Below are 19,026 nucleotides of genomic sequence, written 5' to 3'. Positions count from 1 at the left end.
CATAACTTGTCTAATTCTCCGGTTGTGTTTATTTGACCTTGCGAACTCCAAAGACAGAGAGGCGAACCCAGATCAAAGGCTCCGACTTCTCAAATCCGACTTTGGGTTTCCTCCACAAGGCTTTAGTTAGATCACAAGGCTCTTGCACCAGGGTTTTTGTCTTGCCTCAAAATGTTATCTCACTAACACACACACACATACACATGCATATATGCAAAATAACAGACACAGACACACACACACACACACACACACACACACAAACACAATATAGTCCTCAGTCAGAAACTGGGGCAGGACATAATAGACAGTAAAATGCTGAGGCAGAGGAACCTTAAAGTGCCACTGCACTTGTAGTTGGCTTGCTGCTTTGATGTTAGTGTTAGTTTGGGTTGCAGGCAGCCACGCGGAAAAGTGACAGCTTTAAAACCTCAGCGAGAAAAAAAAATCTAAAAATAAAAGGATTCTATGTCCTCGAATCACAACGTGACGGTTGATAAATAACCTACAGTATTAAGTCTAAAAGTGATATACCGTGAGCTACACAGCTTGTTAGCGAACAGCAGCTGTGTGTTTAATATCAGAGAAAATGGTGTTCAGTCATAATAGATGATAGATAGATTTTATTTTTGCTCTGTTCAGTCTACAAATCAAAAAAAGGTTGTAATTACCTTCCCTCATTTCTTTAAAGGACCTCTACAAATCACTACTGTGACATTAATGAGACACAACAATTGGAAATTGACGCTGACATTTAGATCTGCAAGTGGTATTGACCCTGACTGTTTGACTGTGCACAGCAAAACAAAAACACTACACAGCCTCTCAGCGCGCCTCCTGTTTTCTTTATCAACTGCCTGTTGTATTTACCGAGCACTAACAACTAGCAAATAAACTAGCCAGCAGATAGCCAATAACTATTAACCAATCGGGTTTAGTTTTCAATTACATGACCTTTGACCCTTGTTACAACATGGCCACGGCTGATCTTCCTGGAAAATGCTTGGTGGTTTTTCCCAAAAGCTGGGCCCAGGCTCTGAAATGTGATTACAGCTCCAGATCGACCTCAAGGATCCTATACTGGCTGCCTCATAACGGCTTATTGATCCAACACACACACACACACACACACACACACACACACACACACACACACACACACACACACACACACACACACACACACACACACACACATTTGCTTGAGTGTACAAAAACGCACTGTTTGTGCACACACACATACACACACACATAGACAAATAAAGCCAAAAGTCCAATTATGAAGCAAATGAAACCTTTTCTATTCAAGGCCAGGCCTGAGTGGAGGATCGAAGACTCTTTTCTGTCAGATAGGGTTTTCAAACTCACCGTTGTAGCTTAAAAACCAGCTGTACAGTACACACACACACACACGCACAAGAAGGAGCGTTCACATGCCACATAAAATGAACAATATGGGCTGAAAATGGCTGCAAAACGTACGACACACAGGCGTGTTCTCGCTCCATCGGCTCTGTGGCTGATTGCTTTCAGGGTTAACTGTGTCGCGGCCATGAGCGATTGAGGGGAAACTGAAGCATGTTCTCACTTGGCTGCATAATCTTCAGCGGACCACAGAGCGAGCAGCCCCGGCCCCAGATATGTTCATCCAAGACAAAGGGCCACAAACTCTGCATCATCCTTTTTATTTTATTTTTTTTTATCTTTTCCTCCGTTCATTTCCCCGGACACCTCCTCTCTTTGTCTGTCTCCTACATGCAATCAGCCTCTGGATGTTATCTAGAACTGGTCAATTAATGGAGGCTGTAGATGAGTCTTGATCCTCTCCTCCACCCCCCATTTGCATGTTTCTAGGTCACATACTCTGACATAAAACTAATGTCCTGAGCAGTGTCACTTACGATGAGTCTCTCTGTCTCCGCCAGCTCACCACCACCCTTCACACCCTCCTTTTTTTCCCCTTTACTTTATTACTCACACACTCATTTATTCACTTATTCTGTCTCTTCACTTGTCCTCCTTTTTTTTTTTTTTTTTTTTGTCCTCCTGTGTTAATAGAAGGATGGGGAATGTGTGTGAAGAGTTTGGTGGTTGAACAGATGGGAGGAGGGGGGGGGGGGGGGGGGGGGGGGGGGAATCAAAACTGGGCTTATATGACACTCTCTACCTCACACACTTCCTGTTCCTGGACAAAGGCGGACCTGCAGCACAATGAGAGCTGGGTCCGCAGAACAGAACAGGAAGTGGACTCAAGAGAGCATGTGTTGATAGAGAGAACACAAACAGGCGTCTTTGTGCCTGTTTATATGAGTGTCCATGCTCTACTGAGAAAGGTGTGTGTGTTTGAAAAGAAGGCCAAAAATGAGTGTATGTGTGTGTGTTGCGTGCCTGTCATCTGTTGGCATGTCTTTGTTTGGGCAGATTTAATTCCCAGCCGCATGGCTTCGGCTCATTATTCATCAGGCATAGTGCTCCAAACCTCTCCAGAGGGCTCAGCATGCTGGGAGATTAAACAACGCAAATGAGCACGCACACGCGCGTACCCACCCCTCCCACGCACAACAACAAACACACACACACACTCACACACTCACACACTCACAAGCAAGGATACATGGACACATACACGCATGCACACACACAAGGAAATGCGAAAAAAAACCCACATGCATCCACCATATTAGCAAAGCGTTGGCACACTCTCTCGCACAAACGGGGAGAGTTATGTCAAACTACTTCCATTCTGTCACTGCCAAACAAAAAGCCTATTGAGAGCTTTTGCGGGCAGAGTTTAAAAAAAGCTGCATTTACAACCTTGTACGACATCGTACGCAACAACAACAACGTTTAACGCCCTGTTTTGGGAGCGTAATCAGCCGCCGCCGCTGCCTGCCTGTCTTGTTCTGGAGCTCTTACCACCCTCCCCTCTTCCTCCTCCTCCTCCTCCTCCTCCTCCTCCCCTCACGGCTCTGGGTCTTTATCTTTCCCCTCCTCCTGATTTCAATCTCTCCCCATCAAACTCAGCCGCACACACACCACCTAATGGAGTGTGTCAGTGTGCTTGGAGTTGGCTAAGCATGCACTCAGAATTAAGAATTAATGCCGTGGCACTACCTAATGCCTCAGAAGTAATCTGTAATGCACAGGCATGTGTGTGTTCACATGCATTCCAGCACACACTGAATGGGAAAGACAAAGCATTTAGGGATGGTCCCATCCTTGTCTGCAAAGTTTGAACATAACCACACATACACACGTACACACCCCTGTGGTAAAAATAGAGCGATGACCGTTGTCACACTTACACTGGAAGTAAAGTTCCTCGTCTCCCTCTTGAGAAGCTTTGCTGTAGCCGCATTGTCTGCAAAGGGAAACAAAGAGCGGCATCAGACAGTGTTTTTTATCCCAGCTGGCAGTCACAAACAAATACAAGCATCAGACGCTGTTTACGGTTGCAATGTAATAGATTGTATAGTGTGTGAGTGTGCAATAACTGTGAGATGAGAGCGGGGCGAAGGCAAGGAGTATTGATAGTGGAAATGGAAGGGAGACGGAGAGGAGGAATTCACAGAGACCCCTGATGGGATGGCGCTGATGAGCATCAGAAAGATCTGAGGATGAATGAGCAGAAATCCTGCCTGATTTGACTGCGCGAGTCGCAGACACACACTGATCAGCCTGGAATGATACGCTATTGTTGTTTCACCCTGATAGAGTTTTTTTCCCTTTTTTTTCGTGAAAGCTATGAGCGCACATACACACACAAGCACACATACACACAGGCGACTGGACTTTCCACACGTATGTGCACACACGGTTATCTCTCATCCCTCGCCACTGCAGGGGGTCTGGAGAGGAAAGAGCTCTCTATGATCTGACTGCTGATGGCTTTTCGGCTTAGAGGGGAAACTTGGCTCTTTACACTCACACTCGCGCAATCCACAAAACACACACAAACACGCACACACACACTGTAAGTGACAGATTAACAAGTGATGAACAGGCATTCTGGCTGGCCAGCAGCGTGCTGACTTGGATTAGAAACAGGGAGAAAAAAGAAAACAAGAGGGACACGACCAAGGAACCGAACAAAGTATTGATGTTTGAATGGACACTATATCAGAGTTTCTCCTAACAAACAGTTGGAAAATATATTCTGCATACAACCAAGATGTAAAGTATTGTTTAAATTAAACAAGCTCTTAGCGTGTGGGGTTTAACACCTGTAGGATGCACATGTGTTTGTTATTTGTAAGTATGATAATCACAAATGGTCATGGAGCCTAATTACAGTGGCTGGTTGTCATGCTTTCAACATGAATAGACATGGCCAGTCTGCCAAAGAAGCTACAATTGCAGCTTGTCACATTACTTGAGGACTAACAAACTCAAGTTGAACAATTCTGTACATTGAAAAGCAATCATGGAGGTATCTATAGACCTGGGCGTGTGTGTGTGTGTGTGTGTGTATATGAGTGAAATATATCTGCTTAGGGAGCCGTGTGTTAATGTGAATGTCAGAACACATCAGCACTTCACACAGAACCAGCAGAAACAGCTGTGAGGGGGTTCACACACAGAGAGCCTGCCAGACTCCACGTTCCAGGTGTGTGCGTTCGCTTCTTTACATGTACAGTATGCACGGCTGAATATTTATGTGTGGCATTTGACGGCGCGTGTATGCATTGAAGGGACTCGCGTGCGTGCGCCTGTCCCCTCGAGTGTTTGCGTGAGGGGGAACGTAACAGAGGGTGCGGACTGACACATCCCTCAGCCCATGTAGCAGCAGGGTCTGAGACAAGGTCAGGGCCCTGTCTGTCAAAACACACCAGCAGACACATGCAGCAACAGCTCCTAAGGGCAGGAGATACCAGACAGGGGAGAGGAGACAAGAATTAATAGATAAGGGAGCAGAGCGGAAAGGGGAGCGAGGGAGAGGGAGGTGTGTGGACGGAGGGCATGATGGTACCAAAAGAAACAAGATGCAAGAGACGTGGAGGGGGGAAAGGAGAGGCAAGGGAGCAAATGGGCGACATGGAGAGGGGCTGAGGGCAAAGTGGGAGATAAATCACTGAAGAGAAAATGTAAAGGAAGCCAGGAGATGCAGAGGCAGAGGAAGTGACAAGAAAATAAGAGGTTACGGGTAAGAGGATAATTGGGCAGAAGGGTATGCAAGGAAGGAGAAACGGTGGAAGTGGCAAACAGAGCGCAGCCCATAAAGTACATGGTTAGGGGCAGAGGAAGAAGCAAGGGTGGGAGCCAAGGAGTGCCAGATGAGAACGGATGCGACAGATTACAGAAGCAAGGCAGTGATGGAAATCTGCAGCTGAGACGTGGTACCACAGGATGAGTTAAGGGACTGACAAGAGGCAAATGAGCAAAACAGCAAGCAGATGCACAGATGTAACAGATTTAAGGGGGGCGAGTGGAGTGATATGAAGGAAGCAAGGAGACGAGGGGGTAACCAAGCTTTGGAGAAAGGGAATACAGCAGGGGAAGAGGAGGGATAATTGGCAGGGCTGCATGAAGCCAAAGTCCCATGACTTGATACCATTTCCATTACCACTTTTGAAATGTCACAGAAAAATGAAATAGCAGATGCAAAGTAGTTCTTTTTGGTGAATGACTTCTGTTCGAGTATGAGTTCAGCAGCACCGGTCTCCATCACATTTTAAGTTCATTTGGTATCATGGCAGAGTGAAGCACTGAGGGTATAAAATGGAATTGGGCCAAACAGCTTGACAAGAATGGAAGAGGAAAAAAAAAAGGGAGAAAGGGTTTTTGGCTTATTATCATTCTCTCGGTATGAGAGAAACTGAGGAAGGAGAAAAGAAACTACAGAAGGAGGGAGGAGATGGCAGGACCACTGGGGAAATGAAAAACGAAAGAAATAAAAAATAAAGATGAAGCAGGGCCATGGAGGAGGAGGAGGAGGAGGAAGAGGGAGGGGAGGAGGAGGAAGGGAGGGAGGGAGGAGTGCAGACATGCCAGTGTACCTGGGCATCAGCTGTGTGAAGGGAGGAAGAGGAGAGAGAAGAGGAGGAGGAGGAGGAAGAGTGGAGAAGGAGGTCGAGAGCAGCACCACACTAGCAGGAGTTACATTGGAGGAGCTCGAGCAGACACTGCTGGGAAGAAAACAAAGGAGGGGAGGGAGGGGAGGGAGGGGAGGGAGGGGGAGGAAGGGGGGATGCCAATGTCAATCCTCACTCCTTGTTTTTATTTCTTTAAAAGATGGTCAATCAACACAAAGTTTGATCTTTCTCTCACTGGAATATGTTGGACGCTGCCAAAAACATTCAAATAAATAAAAATGAAATGAAAGACATAGGTGATGGATTCGGAAAAGAAAAAAACAAATCTGCCTTCACCACAAAACATCGGTTCCAATTTCGTAGTTTTGACTAGAATTTTGGACCAAATGGTAAATTTCACACTTCTGAGGGAACCAGATGGCAGAAGGGAGCGTGTGGATGTCAAAACACTGACGATGGTGGCCAAATTCTGTCACTTTCAACTGGGTCTCAGCAAATGTTGATTTTGGCACAAATAGTTTCTTAGTTTTGTCATAAACCGATTTTTCAGAAGCAATGAATGTATAAAAAAAAAGTTCTTCTCCATTGCTTTCTCCATAGCAGCTGTCTTGTTGCTGAAGTTAAAGGACAAATAAATATATAGAATATTACCAACCGTTTCCTTTGAACTGTCATTGGGTATTTTAAGTACATATCTATGTAGCATCAGTACAGTTTCATTTATGTATCATAATCTTTGATAATTGTGTTTCCTTGGTCTGTCAGTGGCTAAATGCTGTCTAAGCTTGGAAAAGTATTGAAATAAATATTTTGTGTTATGTTTGCTATGGCAGTCATCTTTAAATGAGACCATGGAAGGTTAGATAATATCCTGTCAATGTGTAAAATGTTGCCACTGATTTGTACATGAATTCATTGCAGCTCACAATGAAATAAAGATTTTAAAGAATCAGCAATAGTAGAAACAGGCAGACAGAATTAGCATTACTCTACTCTCCTCTACTATAGTCATGTGCAGCACATTCACATTTTCGCCCCCTTGCTCGTGTTTTCAGGAGAGAACTTTTGAACAAAAAAAAGGGGCTGGATGTCATGTAAATGAAGCCTATTCACTGCAGACTCTATGCTCTCCATACCTGAATTCTCCTCTAAAATAAAGTGCAGTTATGGAAATAACATGAATAATGGGTGGGAGAGCAGGAAGAGGAGTACGACGGGTAAAGTGAGGCAGAAACAAATTAGGCCAGTGGAGATTTATGTAGGGGCCAAAATACATGGGAAATTAAGGAATTTCATAAAGCCACTTTCACTTTTATCCATAATAAGTTTTATCCATTAGCGTGACTCTCGTTTATAAGATTCATAAAAGTGATACATTTGTTTTCGAATGATTCCTGCTGACTACAGAGGCATATTCCCCTTGCAGCGGAGCAGCTATTCTATTTTTCTCTTTAATCTAAAACTACTTTTCTTGCACAAAGGTAAAATATTATGGCTTTAGGTTTAGGTTCAGAATATCAGCAGATTCACACCACCCGTTCACCTGTGACTGATGGAAAATAAATGGCAGCGTATTCCCCAAACTGATACCAGAGCCCTTTAGAATGGCAACTTTCACATTTAATATGGAGGATGGCTGCGTCTGATGGTGGGGGGGCCTTCAGAGACATGAAAGCACTGATCTGTACAAGACACAGGAAACTACACCACTGTGCTCGAGACCTTTTCTCCCGGCCTGCCCGTCTCTCCCTCCCCTCTCATTTTCTCCCCCCTCCTTTCGAATCCCACTCTCTGTCACTGTGTCGCCAAGAGTCAGTGGCCCTATGAAATGACCCTCTGCTTTAATTCCCGCCTCTTCCTTTCTCCTTGATCTCCTCTCCATCTCCTGCTCCGGATAACTTGTAACTCACTCACCACAGACATAGACACGCACGCACACGTACGCACACTCAATCATCGAGACACACACATGCATGCTGGTGTGGCCGGTGAAGGGTAAACAATCCCCGCTGCACTGACCAGTCAAGCCTGGGCTTCCTGGAGAATGTCTGGGCAATGCCCTGGAACTCTGGCTCTATCAAACTCTGTCAGGCACCAATGGACTCACGGTGTGTGTGTGTGTGTGTGTGTGTGTGTGTGTGTGTGTGTGTGTGTGTGTGTGTGTGTATGTGTGTGTGTGTGTGTGTGTGTGTGTGTGTGTGTGTGTGTGTGTGTGTGTGTGAGATACAGAGTCAAAATAAAGTTTAGGAAGATAGATGGATAGATAGAAAGGAAAATAGTATTCATCTCTTATTTTTGTCCCATAAGTGCATTTTATCCCCTACATCACTCCCACTTAAGACTTTTTTCAATTACAGTGCATCACTGTCATGTGTGGGTGACTCCTGTAGCATCACAAGCGCAACAGTATGGCACCTCAACAACAACAACAACACATAGCGTAAGGTATAATGCAACATGATGAATATTTAATATGGAATCCTGCAGTGGATGTTTAGGTGTTATTTCATCTAAGTCTCAAGAGGGAAATATGTTTTAATATCTCAGTAGTGCCGAGAGTGAACTGATTAACCATTGAGTCAATAGACAGGATACTAATCAGCTGAAATTTTGACAACTGATCAACTATTAAGTCGTTTCCAAGCAAAATTTGTTCAAATCTAAAGGATATTGCTTCATAAATGTTGAATTTTTAGCTGTTCTTTGATCATAAACTGAACATGTTTGGGTTTTGAACAGTCGGCCTGATCAAAGAAGACATTAAAAACATTACTTAGGACTCCGGTCTATAAAATGTCAGAGCCTCCAGGAGAAAAGACATCTCAGATGAGAGGGGGTGGGATGAGGCAGATGATGAAATGAACCCAAACGAGGGCACAAATTTGAAGCAAAACTGCTTCCAATAAAGACCCAATAATACTAGAAATTGGAACCTGTCGCATCCTGTTGCTGTGTGGGCTGGACAACACATGCTAATGCATCTCACTGTAAGCTGTGTGTGTGTTTGGCGACTTGAGTGCGACAGGAACCAAATGGGTTAAAATTTAAAAAAAAAAAAAGTTAAAACCAACCCACACCCACATTTTAGAGCTGCTGACACATACTTTACATTAAAAGTGAGAAATGGAGCCAAATTTTCCTGATGAAGTGGGCCTGAGGACTGCGCAGAGCATCCCAGAGCGTATCCATAAATGGAAATTCGTGCCTTAAGTGTGTGCGACCGCCCGCGTCCGTGCCTTCATGTGTGTGCATTGGGACTCATTTGCATGTGTCTGTGTGAGCAGGCATATCGATGTAACTGAGACCCTGCAGCCTGTAGCCCAGAGCTCGCTGCCTTTGCAAACATGAGAGCATAGTAATTGAGGCATCAAGCCATTCTCTCTTTGTCTCTATGCAAAACATAAAGAGCAAGTTAATGGTCCGGCAGCGATGAACAATGGAGACCACTTGCAATGAACGCAGTGATGGAAATAAAGGAGGGAAAGATAAGCATAATTATTCACTACTGTGCACAAGGGGATGATGCTGCCTTTCCTCAAAGCAGGAATGCATTTAAATACTTATGTGTGTGTGTACATGCATGTGTGTGTTGTGAGAGCAACACATTTTTGCATATTCTGTGTTTTTCTGCTGCAGTGCTGCTGCCTAGACTGTGCTCATCTATTCCTATCTATCCCTTTATAGGTGACTGACTGACAGCAGCGGCTTGAGGAACTCATTGCTGACACCTGATTGGCTCCATCATTGCACTTGTTAGTGTGAATCTGAAATGTACACAGGTAGGGGCACTTGTGGAAAAGGAATGCTTTACTCTATGCAGCAGAAAGGTGGCGCCGATGTAGATCTGTGTGTGTGTATAAGGAAAGCAAGAACGGATGCACATAATCTATGCAAACAAATGCTTCCACACTGAATCTGAAAAGTCTCCCTGGATGGATATCCACTGAACACCAGCCAAATGAAATAGTTAAAAAAAACAATTGTGTTTCTGGCCATGTGTGCATGAGTGTTGATTGCGTGGGAGTAGATATTTGCTCCCGACTCGTTCGCCCGCATGTGCGATGCGGCGTATGGTATGAGTTGTGTGTGCATGTGAGTGGGCGTGTGAGGCGAGCTGGCAGAATATAGAACTGGACAGAAGTCAAAGAGCAAAGTGGTTGGAACAGTGAGCAGAAGTGCACCCCCTCTCCATCCCCCCAACCCACCACCTCGCATTTATCAGCTCGGCTGAATAAAACATCCCAGTAGGTAGGCTATGTGGAAAATTTACGGACAGTGCAACAAGCAGGACAATAAAACACCATTAAAACGCCTTTAAGTAGAAATACAGAGTGAACTGAGCAGTTGTTCAATTGATTCTTTGACTTTGCAGGACTTTGGTAGCTTAGCATCGTAAAACTTAAACCTACGTGATTCTTGCTGCATAAATAAAAGTGAAAATAGTCAAGCATTGCACTCATCATTTAGTATATTGTCTTTATTTGGACCACTGCCTGCACTGATTTCCTGCACGAGAGCCCAAGTGGTTAAACACGGCTAATGCTAATGCTATCATGTGGCTACCCAGCTGAAATCCTGTTGTCAGCCTACTGTACGCCGATTATAGTAATTCTCTAATTGCTGGAAAACATGCATCAATGTGCACTAATTGCCTGAGACTGTAAAAAAAACTATTTGATGGTTCAGTGATGGTTGCTAAAACCATTTGGAGCATCATTCATTCACTGTAGCAGATACTGGTTTGCTTAAATTAATTTGAAGGATTAAAGGCCACAGCACAATTCACGCACTTTGGTTTCACAATGACGCAGTGTTTTCATCAGGGTGAAGAGCCACTCTATTTGAAACAAAGCTTCTTGCAGCAGCCTGAATGCTCAGTTCATCCTAGTACAGAATTGTCTATATTGAACGGACAAGATTGATTTTTTCAATTTTAAAAGCACAGGTTAGAATAAAAAATGAGGTAAGAGCAGCAGTGCGGAGAGTCAGTGTGGTCACCTGTGAGTCTATCAATTTAACATCAACTATCCTTACTCACCTTTAGATCTTTACTGGAAAATGTGGCGTCATTATGAAGTTTCATTATTCACCCTTATTATATAAAGGATAAAAGACTGCTGTTTTACAATTCCCGCTTCTCCATGTGAAAACTAATTAAATAGCAAAGAACTATGAGCTCCCTTCCAAAATAAAAATGATCAAAGGAGGTTTTGACCCTGCTAAGGTTTTCCTCCGAGTGCAGACAGCACCATTATCAAGGCGGCTTCTTTATATGCTGGATATGAAATGATGTTTGGGGAGTGAAAGGTGATGGTGTAATTTCAACCATTAGCTCGCCATCATTGCACATTCCTTTCATCGAGGATCTCCTCCTATCACTGGATTACAGTAATCTGGATTAGAATGGAGCGGCGTGTCAGACGGCTGAGTTTGGTGATGGAGTATTTGTGCACATGAGCATGACAGCGTGTGTTTGTGCAGCAAGCTAAAGGTATTAAGACAGAATGAGCCACAGGAAGCAGTGAATCGATAATTTGCATGTGTGTTTGACATCTGTGTGTTCATATTTACCTCCTCCAGATGAGCAGACCCACTCCCATGGAGAGCAGCATGATGAGGGCGGCCACCGACACCACCACGATGATCACCACCGGGTTCTGTTCGCTGGACGCCAGGGCCACTGGAAATGACAAGACAGGCTCGTTACTACACACACACACAACGCAGTGCACATATCTTCAATTACAGTGTATTAAGTGTGAACAGAGATCTGGAGATGAGAGCAAATAACAAGGTGAGGGCCTCACAGGATGAATTAATTTGGTTTGAGAGGAGGATAAAGTGACATTTTCCTGTTTTATAAAGTCACAACCTTCACATCATTGATATTCTCACTTCAACCACCAGCATGAGGCTTAAAATCTTCTGCTTCACTAAACTGACTCGAATGAATAAAATAATACGTGCTTGTGCTGTTATAACGCACAATATATTTTTGTTGCTGCTGCTGTTGTTTTTGTTGTTGTAGTAAAACACAATTACAGTCATTGACAAAACCATCTCGCCTTAAGGTCCATTTAGTGGCTGCTGCTGTGGAGCTTTCAAAAATCAGTGATTGTTAGCTCAACAGGTATGAGCTGTAATCTTCAACAAAGAGCATAATTCTAGCAAACTTCCTGTACCTCTGCTGGACAGGTAGAAGGCTGCTAACTTCATTGCCCTCTTGCATCTAAATGTGTTGTGGCGGTTGGTTGTTTCCTCAGATTTACCATGAAAACAGGCGATGAGTGGCTCTGTCCACCGTCGCTAATAGTTTAGCCTGCTGATAACTGTAGCCAAGGCTCATAGTTGCAGCTCATGGCTTAATAGTAAGGTTGATCATAACGTGTTGTTGAGGTTTTTTCCTGCCTGCGTTTCGTACACGACCATTAGAGGTAGCTGTGGTGCTGCCATTTAAGAGCATCAGGTCATCTTGCTACTGTATCCTGCGGCAAATAGATAAGTGTAACAAAAAAACTGAATATGAATAGAAAACTATATAAATAAAAAATGTTAAAAAAAAAGTTACTGAGCAGCTAGACCTCTCACCCTCAAGCAAAAACAAAGAAGCGTGCAACCTCTGTCTGCTCTGAAAGAAAGAAAGAATCTGTGTTGGAGCTAGTGTTGGGCCGACTGTGGAAGTTAGTGGTTGTGCGGGTCAGCTCTCAGGTGAGCTTCTCTGTATAAACGCTGTAAAGATTATAAAATGCTCCGTAAATTCCTTTTTCTGTGTAAATAAAAAGTTCAAACCAAACAATTCGTGCCAGGTGCAAGGTACGAATCGCACAAAAAGACACACACAAAGAGTCCCACAACCAGGCCCTGAGGTGGCTCCAGGGACACAGTACAGTATCAAGATGCACAAAGAAGAACCGTTTCACAGTTTACTGGTAAAATCTGGAATCTTCACACATAATCTGAGACGCAGTCAAATCCCCCTCACTGTCTCTCCCTATCTCCCTCACACTAGCAACACGCCTTATTGTGTGGGCTGGCCAGGTGCCTGCACAAACCCCCCATCCCAATCTGCCCGGCGGTGCTGAGAGGAGGGGGTGAGGAGAAAGCAGGGAATGTGAGGAGGAGGAGACGGGGGGAAGGAGGAGGAGGAGGAGGAGGAGGCGTAAAACGGCTACTTACACTCGCCAAGTGTCTGCAGCTCCAGGGGAGCGCTGTACGCTCCATAGTCGATAGGCAGCGGCGAGGAAGATGAGGATGACGAAGAGGAGGAGGAGGACGAGGAGGAGGAGGTAGAGGAAGTGGAAGAAGAGGCAGAGGAGGATGAGAGCGGGGAGGAGGAGAGGGACGAGGAGGAGGCCGGCGTGGAGAAGGGGCGGATGAGGAAGACGTATGTGGTGCCAGGTTTGAGGTTGTTGACACTGATCCGCGTGGCGGCGGTCTTCACAGTGGAATAACTCTGATCCTTTTGTTCCTGCGGAGACAGAAAGTGAAGTGAGAGACAGAGAAAACAAAGACGGGGAGAGATCGCAGGAGGAGGAGTGAGACGAGTAGGTGGAATCCATTTGTGAGATGCCTTGTTCATTTCCCAGACACAGTTTATAATGCTGAGGGATGTGTGAGACTAATTTTTTTTTTTTTTTACAAAATCAAAAGCTTTTGGGGATGTTTTATTTATTAAAAGAGAGAGGAACGGTGCTTCCAAGAGTCACACAAAGTTTCCAGGCAAAGTTGAGGAGTTCAAAATCTTTCACCTGTTTTCAATAAATTACTCTCTCTCTCTCTCTCTCTCTCTCTCACTATGTGCTCTGGAAATCAATAATGAAAAATCCAGACTGTAATAAAAGCTCGGCTCTATTCATTAGAGAGGTCTTTAGAAAATAAATCACCTCTGTTTCTCCCCGTGAGAATGAGATACAGCCTGCACAAGTGGGCACGGTGGGAGCACCGAGCAGGTGACACACACATTACCATAATTACTCCTCTTGTTGTCTGTTTGTTTTTGCCAGTTCATCGCAATCAATTTCCCATCTCTACCCCCATCACCCCCTTTTTTTTCCAAGAATAGCCCTTTATCATATCTTAGCATATCTTAACCGTGCATGTCAATAAGATCGCTCCAATTAAAGCCGAGCTGCTTTTATCAGTAACCTGATCTACACGCAACGGTGCAAAGAGGTGATGGTGGTGGTCTGAACACACAGTTAGCCAATTAGCACGCCGATGTTAGAACACAGCCTTACAGAGATGACAGCGTGGGTTTTAACTCATGTTCAGAGTGCAGACTCTGACCCTTCTACTCTACTATATGCAAAAGAAAAGAATGGCATGAGATGGAAATAATGCAGAGACACAGAGAGACAGCTGCCCCTGTGTGACAGGAGAGACGAGGGGAGGAGGATGGAACAGGAACATGGAGCCTGGTGGGAGTGAAACAGCGGCATCATTCAGAGATGACATGCTCTAACGTCAAGTTATGAATAAACTGTGAATAAATCCTTATTAATCATCGCCATTATTAGTCATTATTATCATCAACAGTGTGCTGTTTGTTATCATCCAGATTTAAACACGTTTGATTGCCTCATATGTTCAAGTGTTATTGAAGGATTTTTTTTTTAATATCAGCTGGCGCTACAGCATGTGGGCCCGTTTCTGTAAAGGAGAGGGGAGAATATAATAAGCAAAGCTATATTTTATACTTTAATAGGCTCTTTGACAGAGTGTAGCTGTATTGCCTTTTCATTTCATGGCCTTTCAACAACTTGCGCAACTCAGTCTCAGTGATTATCCATCCAGCCCTCACCCTCTCCACGTTCACCTGCCTTTCTCCTGCACCTTGTCTCGCAAAGTAACTTCATTCATTTCTTTCTATCGCCGTTCTCTTGCGAGCATCTTATCATCGAGTCATCTTCCCTCATCTGTCCCTAATACCCTCTCTAACCTTCTCCCTCCCTCAGTTATCAGGCCGGCATCTCATTCTTTCGAAATGTGCTACACCTCTTGTTATCTTCAAGTCTTTCCTCACCCAGCCCTTTTTTCCCCCCTAAAGACGTGGGAGTAGAGCGGTAAGGAGCAGGGCTTTGTAAAATACAGTGTAGCATAGAGGAGAGAAGGAGGTGTGAAAATGGGTGAGAAAGTGACATAGCCAAATACAAAGACCTGGTGTTGGCAGAAATTGTGGTGTATGGAAATGGAGAAGCGTGAGCGTGACAGCTGTGGTTTACGTGCATGACAGATTTACTGTGAAGACTATGGCTGTTGACGGGGCGGCCACGATCTGACTAAGTGCTATATTAAATGAGCAAGATAAGCCTGGTGAAATTACAGTGTTTATCCATGAAAGCAGGGGAGAATATAGCAGTAATGTAGACTCAGGTTTATTCATCACAAGCCTTTGAAATGCACTAAAAACTAGACTTTTGAACAATATTTTGATACTTTAAAGTCCAAGGAAAGGATGTAAAATACAGTCAAGAAAACGGGCCTATATTGATGGTGATAGTTTAGTTAAAACAATCTAATTATCATTTCTTGGCTGTTAATTCTAATCTGAATAAACCCTTTTTAATTAGTCTATTAAAATATACATATGAAGCCAAGATTTACCTGAGAATGACTCAGCCTGTAATAGCAGTTGTATAATGCCTTTCTGATTATTAATAGAAGGTCTGCATCAAAGACGGAGGAGGCAGGGAGGGTCTAATGAAAGAAAATTTTAGTCTTTGAATTTTTCTGTATGAAAATGAAGCTTAATGTGCAGTAAACAGCCCAATGCTTTCAGCTTGCCATCCCTTTATAATTAATGTTCCTGTGTGGAAGCAAGTAAGAAAGTGAACCTGATGCTGGAGGCAAATGTTTCTCCATCTTAAGCTTATATTAAAACAGGGGCAGTTCTTATGTTTTATCAGTATTTTCAGGAATAAGACGGCCAGGAGGAAGGTTTGGTAGACAGATGTTATCAAAACTTTAAGATGGATTTGGTTGATGAAGACGTGAACACACTACAAACTCGAGATGAATATATGTTGAGGTCTGTGATGAAGATGTTACAGCGGATTTACCTTCTCATAATATTTGACCTCATACTCGGTGCGGCTGCTGTTGGGGTAGGCGGGCTCCCTCCACACCAGCGTTATGCTCTTCTGCTCGATCTTCTCTGCTCGCAGCTCGCTGATCAGAGATGGCACTATGGGGGAAGGAGACAGGGAGGAAGAAGAAGAGAAGGAGAACAAGGGATGAGTTCGGAGACTTCAGGATCATTCATTATTAATAAAACAGCTTCACAAGTTTTCTCAGGGACATCAGAAACTGTCTTCACTCTCCCTGATTTCCAGTTTTTGCACAGAGTTTGACTGCGCAGGCAAAGGTCAAGGGGGGAGGATATGATACAGCCAATTCTCTTATGAGGTGGATCAGAAAACAGGCAGTGGTATATATGTACACGGTATATCTCAGATGTGAAGAGAGCGAGCAAAAATAAATGTGTAAAAACAGATATTTGGAGAGAAGAGCAGGTAGGACAGAGGCAACAGATTAATTATTGAACCAGGCGTGTCAGAGAAAACAGCTTCATTGTGCTCAAACTCCCCATGAATGGAAACTCTGGGTAACGCTTCTTTGAGTGTGTGGCATTGAGCAGCGGCCGGGTCGGTACACTGGGACTGAGTTAGATCAATACAGATATGGATTGACTGACAAGTCGGTATCGACAGCAGACTAACGGATGGAGACGTTCGTAATCCGAGTCTCTCAATTAAAACAGACTCCTGAACTTTTTCTGACTCAATCCAGTGGAGCTGCAGTGAAATTCATCCTCACACATATTTCATCTGTTATCGATCACGGCAGACTAGAAAACCGAAGATGAATTATCTGCACGGAGCTTCATTTTCCCCCCCCCCCCACACAGTTTCAGAGGCAGTGTGACGGCAGTCAGTCGCTCACAAGCAAACAATTTCATTGCCGGGGAGAAACCGGTTCTTTGTTTCCTCTGTCAACAAATGACAGGCGACACGTATGATAATCAGCATGCACCACCCACTCTTGCTTAAGTGCTAATTATTCCACGGTTAACGAAGTCGCAGAAACGGGTTGTCACTCAGGAATAGGAAGGAAAATAAAGGGGTGCAGTTAGCTTAGTCAAAAGGGCTTTCTGTTTGGGAGGAGCGCTGCCATTAAGGCCATTAGGTTCAGGTTTAGTGGCACGCCATGTGGAAGGGGTGTTCACTGTCATCTTTCGTACTTGATAATTATTGCTGTTACTTCAACACCCTCCTTTCACACAGACACGAGGTCCCATTTCCAGGGTTTTTGGGAGTTTTTCCTCAGTCGATGTGAGAGTCTAAAGACAGAGGATGTTGTTATGATGCCATGTAAAGGCCTTTGAGACAAACTTGCCATGTTCACCCCACCTTCACTCACCACTCGTCAGCTGACCACTCCTCTTTCACTTCCTGCGCTCCTCCTTCCTGACCCCTAACCATCACTTCATCTCTCTCTGGGATGAAAGCAGTAAAACTGATGAAGATGTTCTGCCTGTCACATTGAACTGAAACTACGTGAGCACAAAAATGCTACACACACGCACACGTGCATAAAGCATCGGTGCAGCTCCTTCAGCCCTCCTCTCAAACAACAGGATAATAAAGTCATTTTAGGCAGCAGATCAAAGACAACGCTCCACACACACTGTCTGTACCTCTCTCTCTCTCTCTCTCTCTCTCTCTCTCTCTCTCTCTCTCTCTCTCTCTCTCTCACTGTCCATCTCCATCTGTCTGTTTTTTGAAGTCTGAAAACACAGGTATTATCCATTATTCATGGTGACTTCTGTGACTTTTTACATCATAGAGAAAAGATAGGTGTGTAGTTGCGTGAAGGTGTGTGTGTGTGTAATTATCTGACAGACTCTGTACAGTAGGAAAGTAAAATAATAATGTGAAATCTGACATTATTTTTGATTTAAAAATGTAATTTAAAAATTCAGTTTGTTGTCATTTCCATTTAGGCTCAGTGGGATTAAGGAAAGACACATGTAGCATTCAATAAATTCCCATAAATGATTATATAAAGTTAGCACATTAATAAAATTATCCATACAATATGAGTGGTTGCATAACTGTGAAACAACTACGAAAAACTTAAATGAACATTTGAAGTGTTTGGAAAACTGAAATGGTGCCAGTTAGTGGCACTTTAAAGGTACAGGTGCGTTGCTTTGAGGCATCAAATCCATTATGATGAATATTCCTACATCGTGTGAATGCAACATGATGTACAGATGCAGGCACAGTGGGGGAGAGTAGCTGTGCAAATGAAAGGCTCTGAAGAAGAAGGACAGACGCTAATGAAGAGTATACAGCAATGTAAACAAACAGGCAAGGGGGATTTTTCTTAATGATTAATGAATCTGTTCAGCCACATACTGTATATACATATGTAGAGGAAACAGACTGCAGTCTAGCTCATTAGAAAACAAAGTAATCACTCCCACAGCGCTTTGAGAGCAAGAAGAAAGTAAAGTGTGAGGTGTGCAGGTGAGACTGGCAGGTGGTTAAAGACAAACACCAACAAGCAAAAGGTGGAAAGAGTGAGACGACAGTTAGGAGTGAGAGGAACAGGTTGGAACAGACACGCCCCTTTTTTCTCAAAGCCCCTGCCGCCTTAACACAAAGAGAACCTCAGTCTAACGCAGTGTCAACCTGCTCTCACCCATCTACAACTGCAGGCTGTTGTTTGCTATTCTTTCCTTTCTTGTGTGCTGAATTATGCATAATACCAACGCCTGCCTGCGAACTCCGGATCACATCACAGCTCGAGCTGACACACAGAAGCAGGTGCGCGCCGTTTTCTCTACCAATACACACAGGGCTCTGATAGAAAAGTAAAAACAGTGGTCAAAGTGGTGCTTCCACCTCTGCAGCTGCAAAACAGTTGGCGCCAAACTTCGCAATAACTGAGTTATAGTTTCTACACCCTGTGTAACACCTGGAAGAGGCAG

General features: G+C 44.1%; 1 protein-coding gene across 1 annotated transcript in view; it reads right to left on the bottom strand.

Moving 5' to 3' along the window:
- epha10 (EPH receptor A10) overlaps positions 1–19,026 on the bottom strand; it is a gene marked incomplete at both ends in the record, with an annotated part of 144,544 nt that overhangs the window by 13,035 nt on the left and 112,483 nt on the right. The window contains 5 exons of the mRNA XM_083982249.1: positions 3,306–3,361; positions 5,997–6,125; positions 11,604–11,712; positions 13,209–13,500; positions 16,091–16,215. Of these exons, the coding sequence (XP_083838375.1) occupies positions 3,306–3,361; positions 5,997–6,125; positions 11,604–11,712; positions 13,209–13,500; positions 16,091–16,215 (711 nt within the window). The remainder of the gene's footprint in view (positions 1–3,305; positions 3,362–5,996; positions 6,126–11,603; positions 11,713–13,208; positions 13,501–16,090; positions 16,216–19,026) is intronic.

The sequence above is a fragment of the Trachurus trachurus genome, assembly GCF_905171665.1.
Source record: "Trachurus trachurus genome assembly, chromosome: 11".
Taxonomy (NCBI): domain Eukaryota; kingdom Metazoa; phylum Chordata; class Actinopteri; order Carangiformes; family Carangidae; genus Trachurus; species Trachurus trachurus.
Note: the sequence above shows the minus strand (reverse complement) of the source record. Positions and strands in the feature narration are given on the sequence as shown.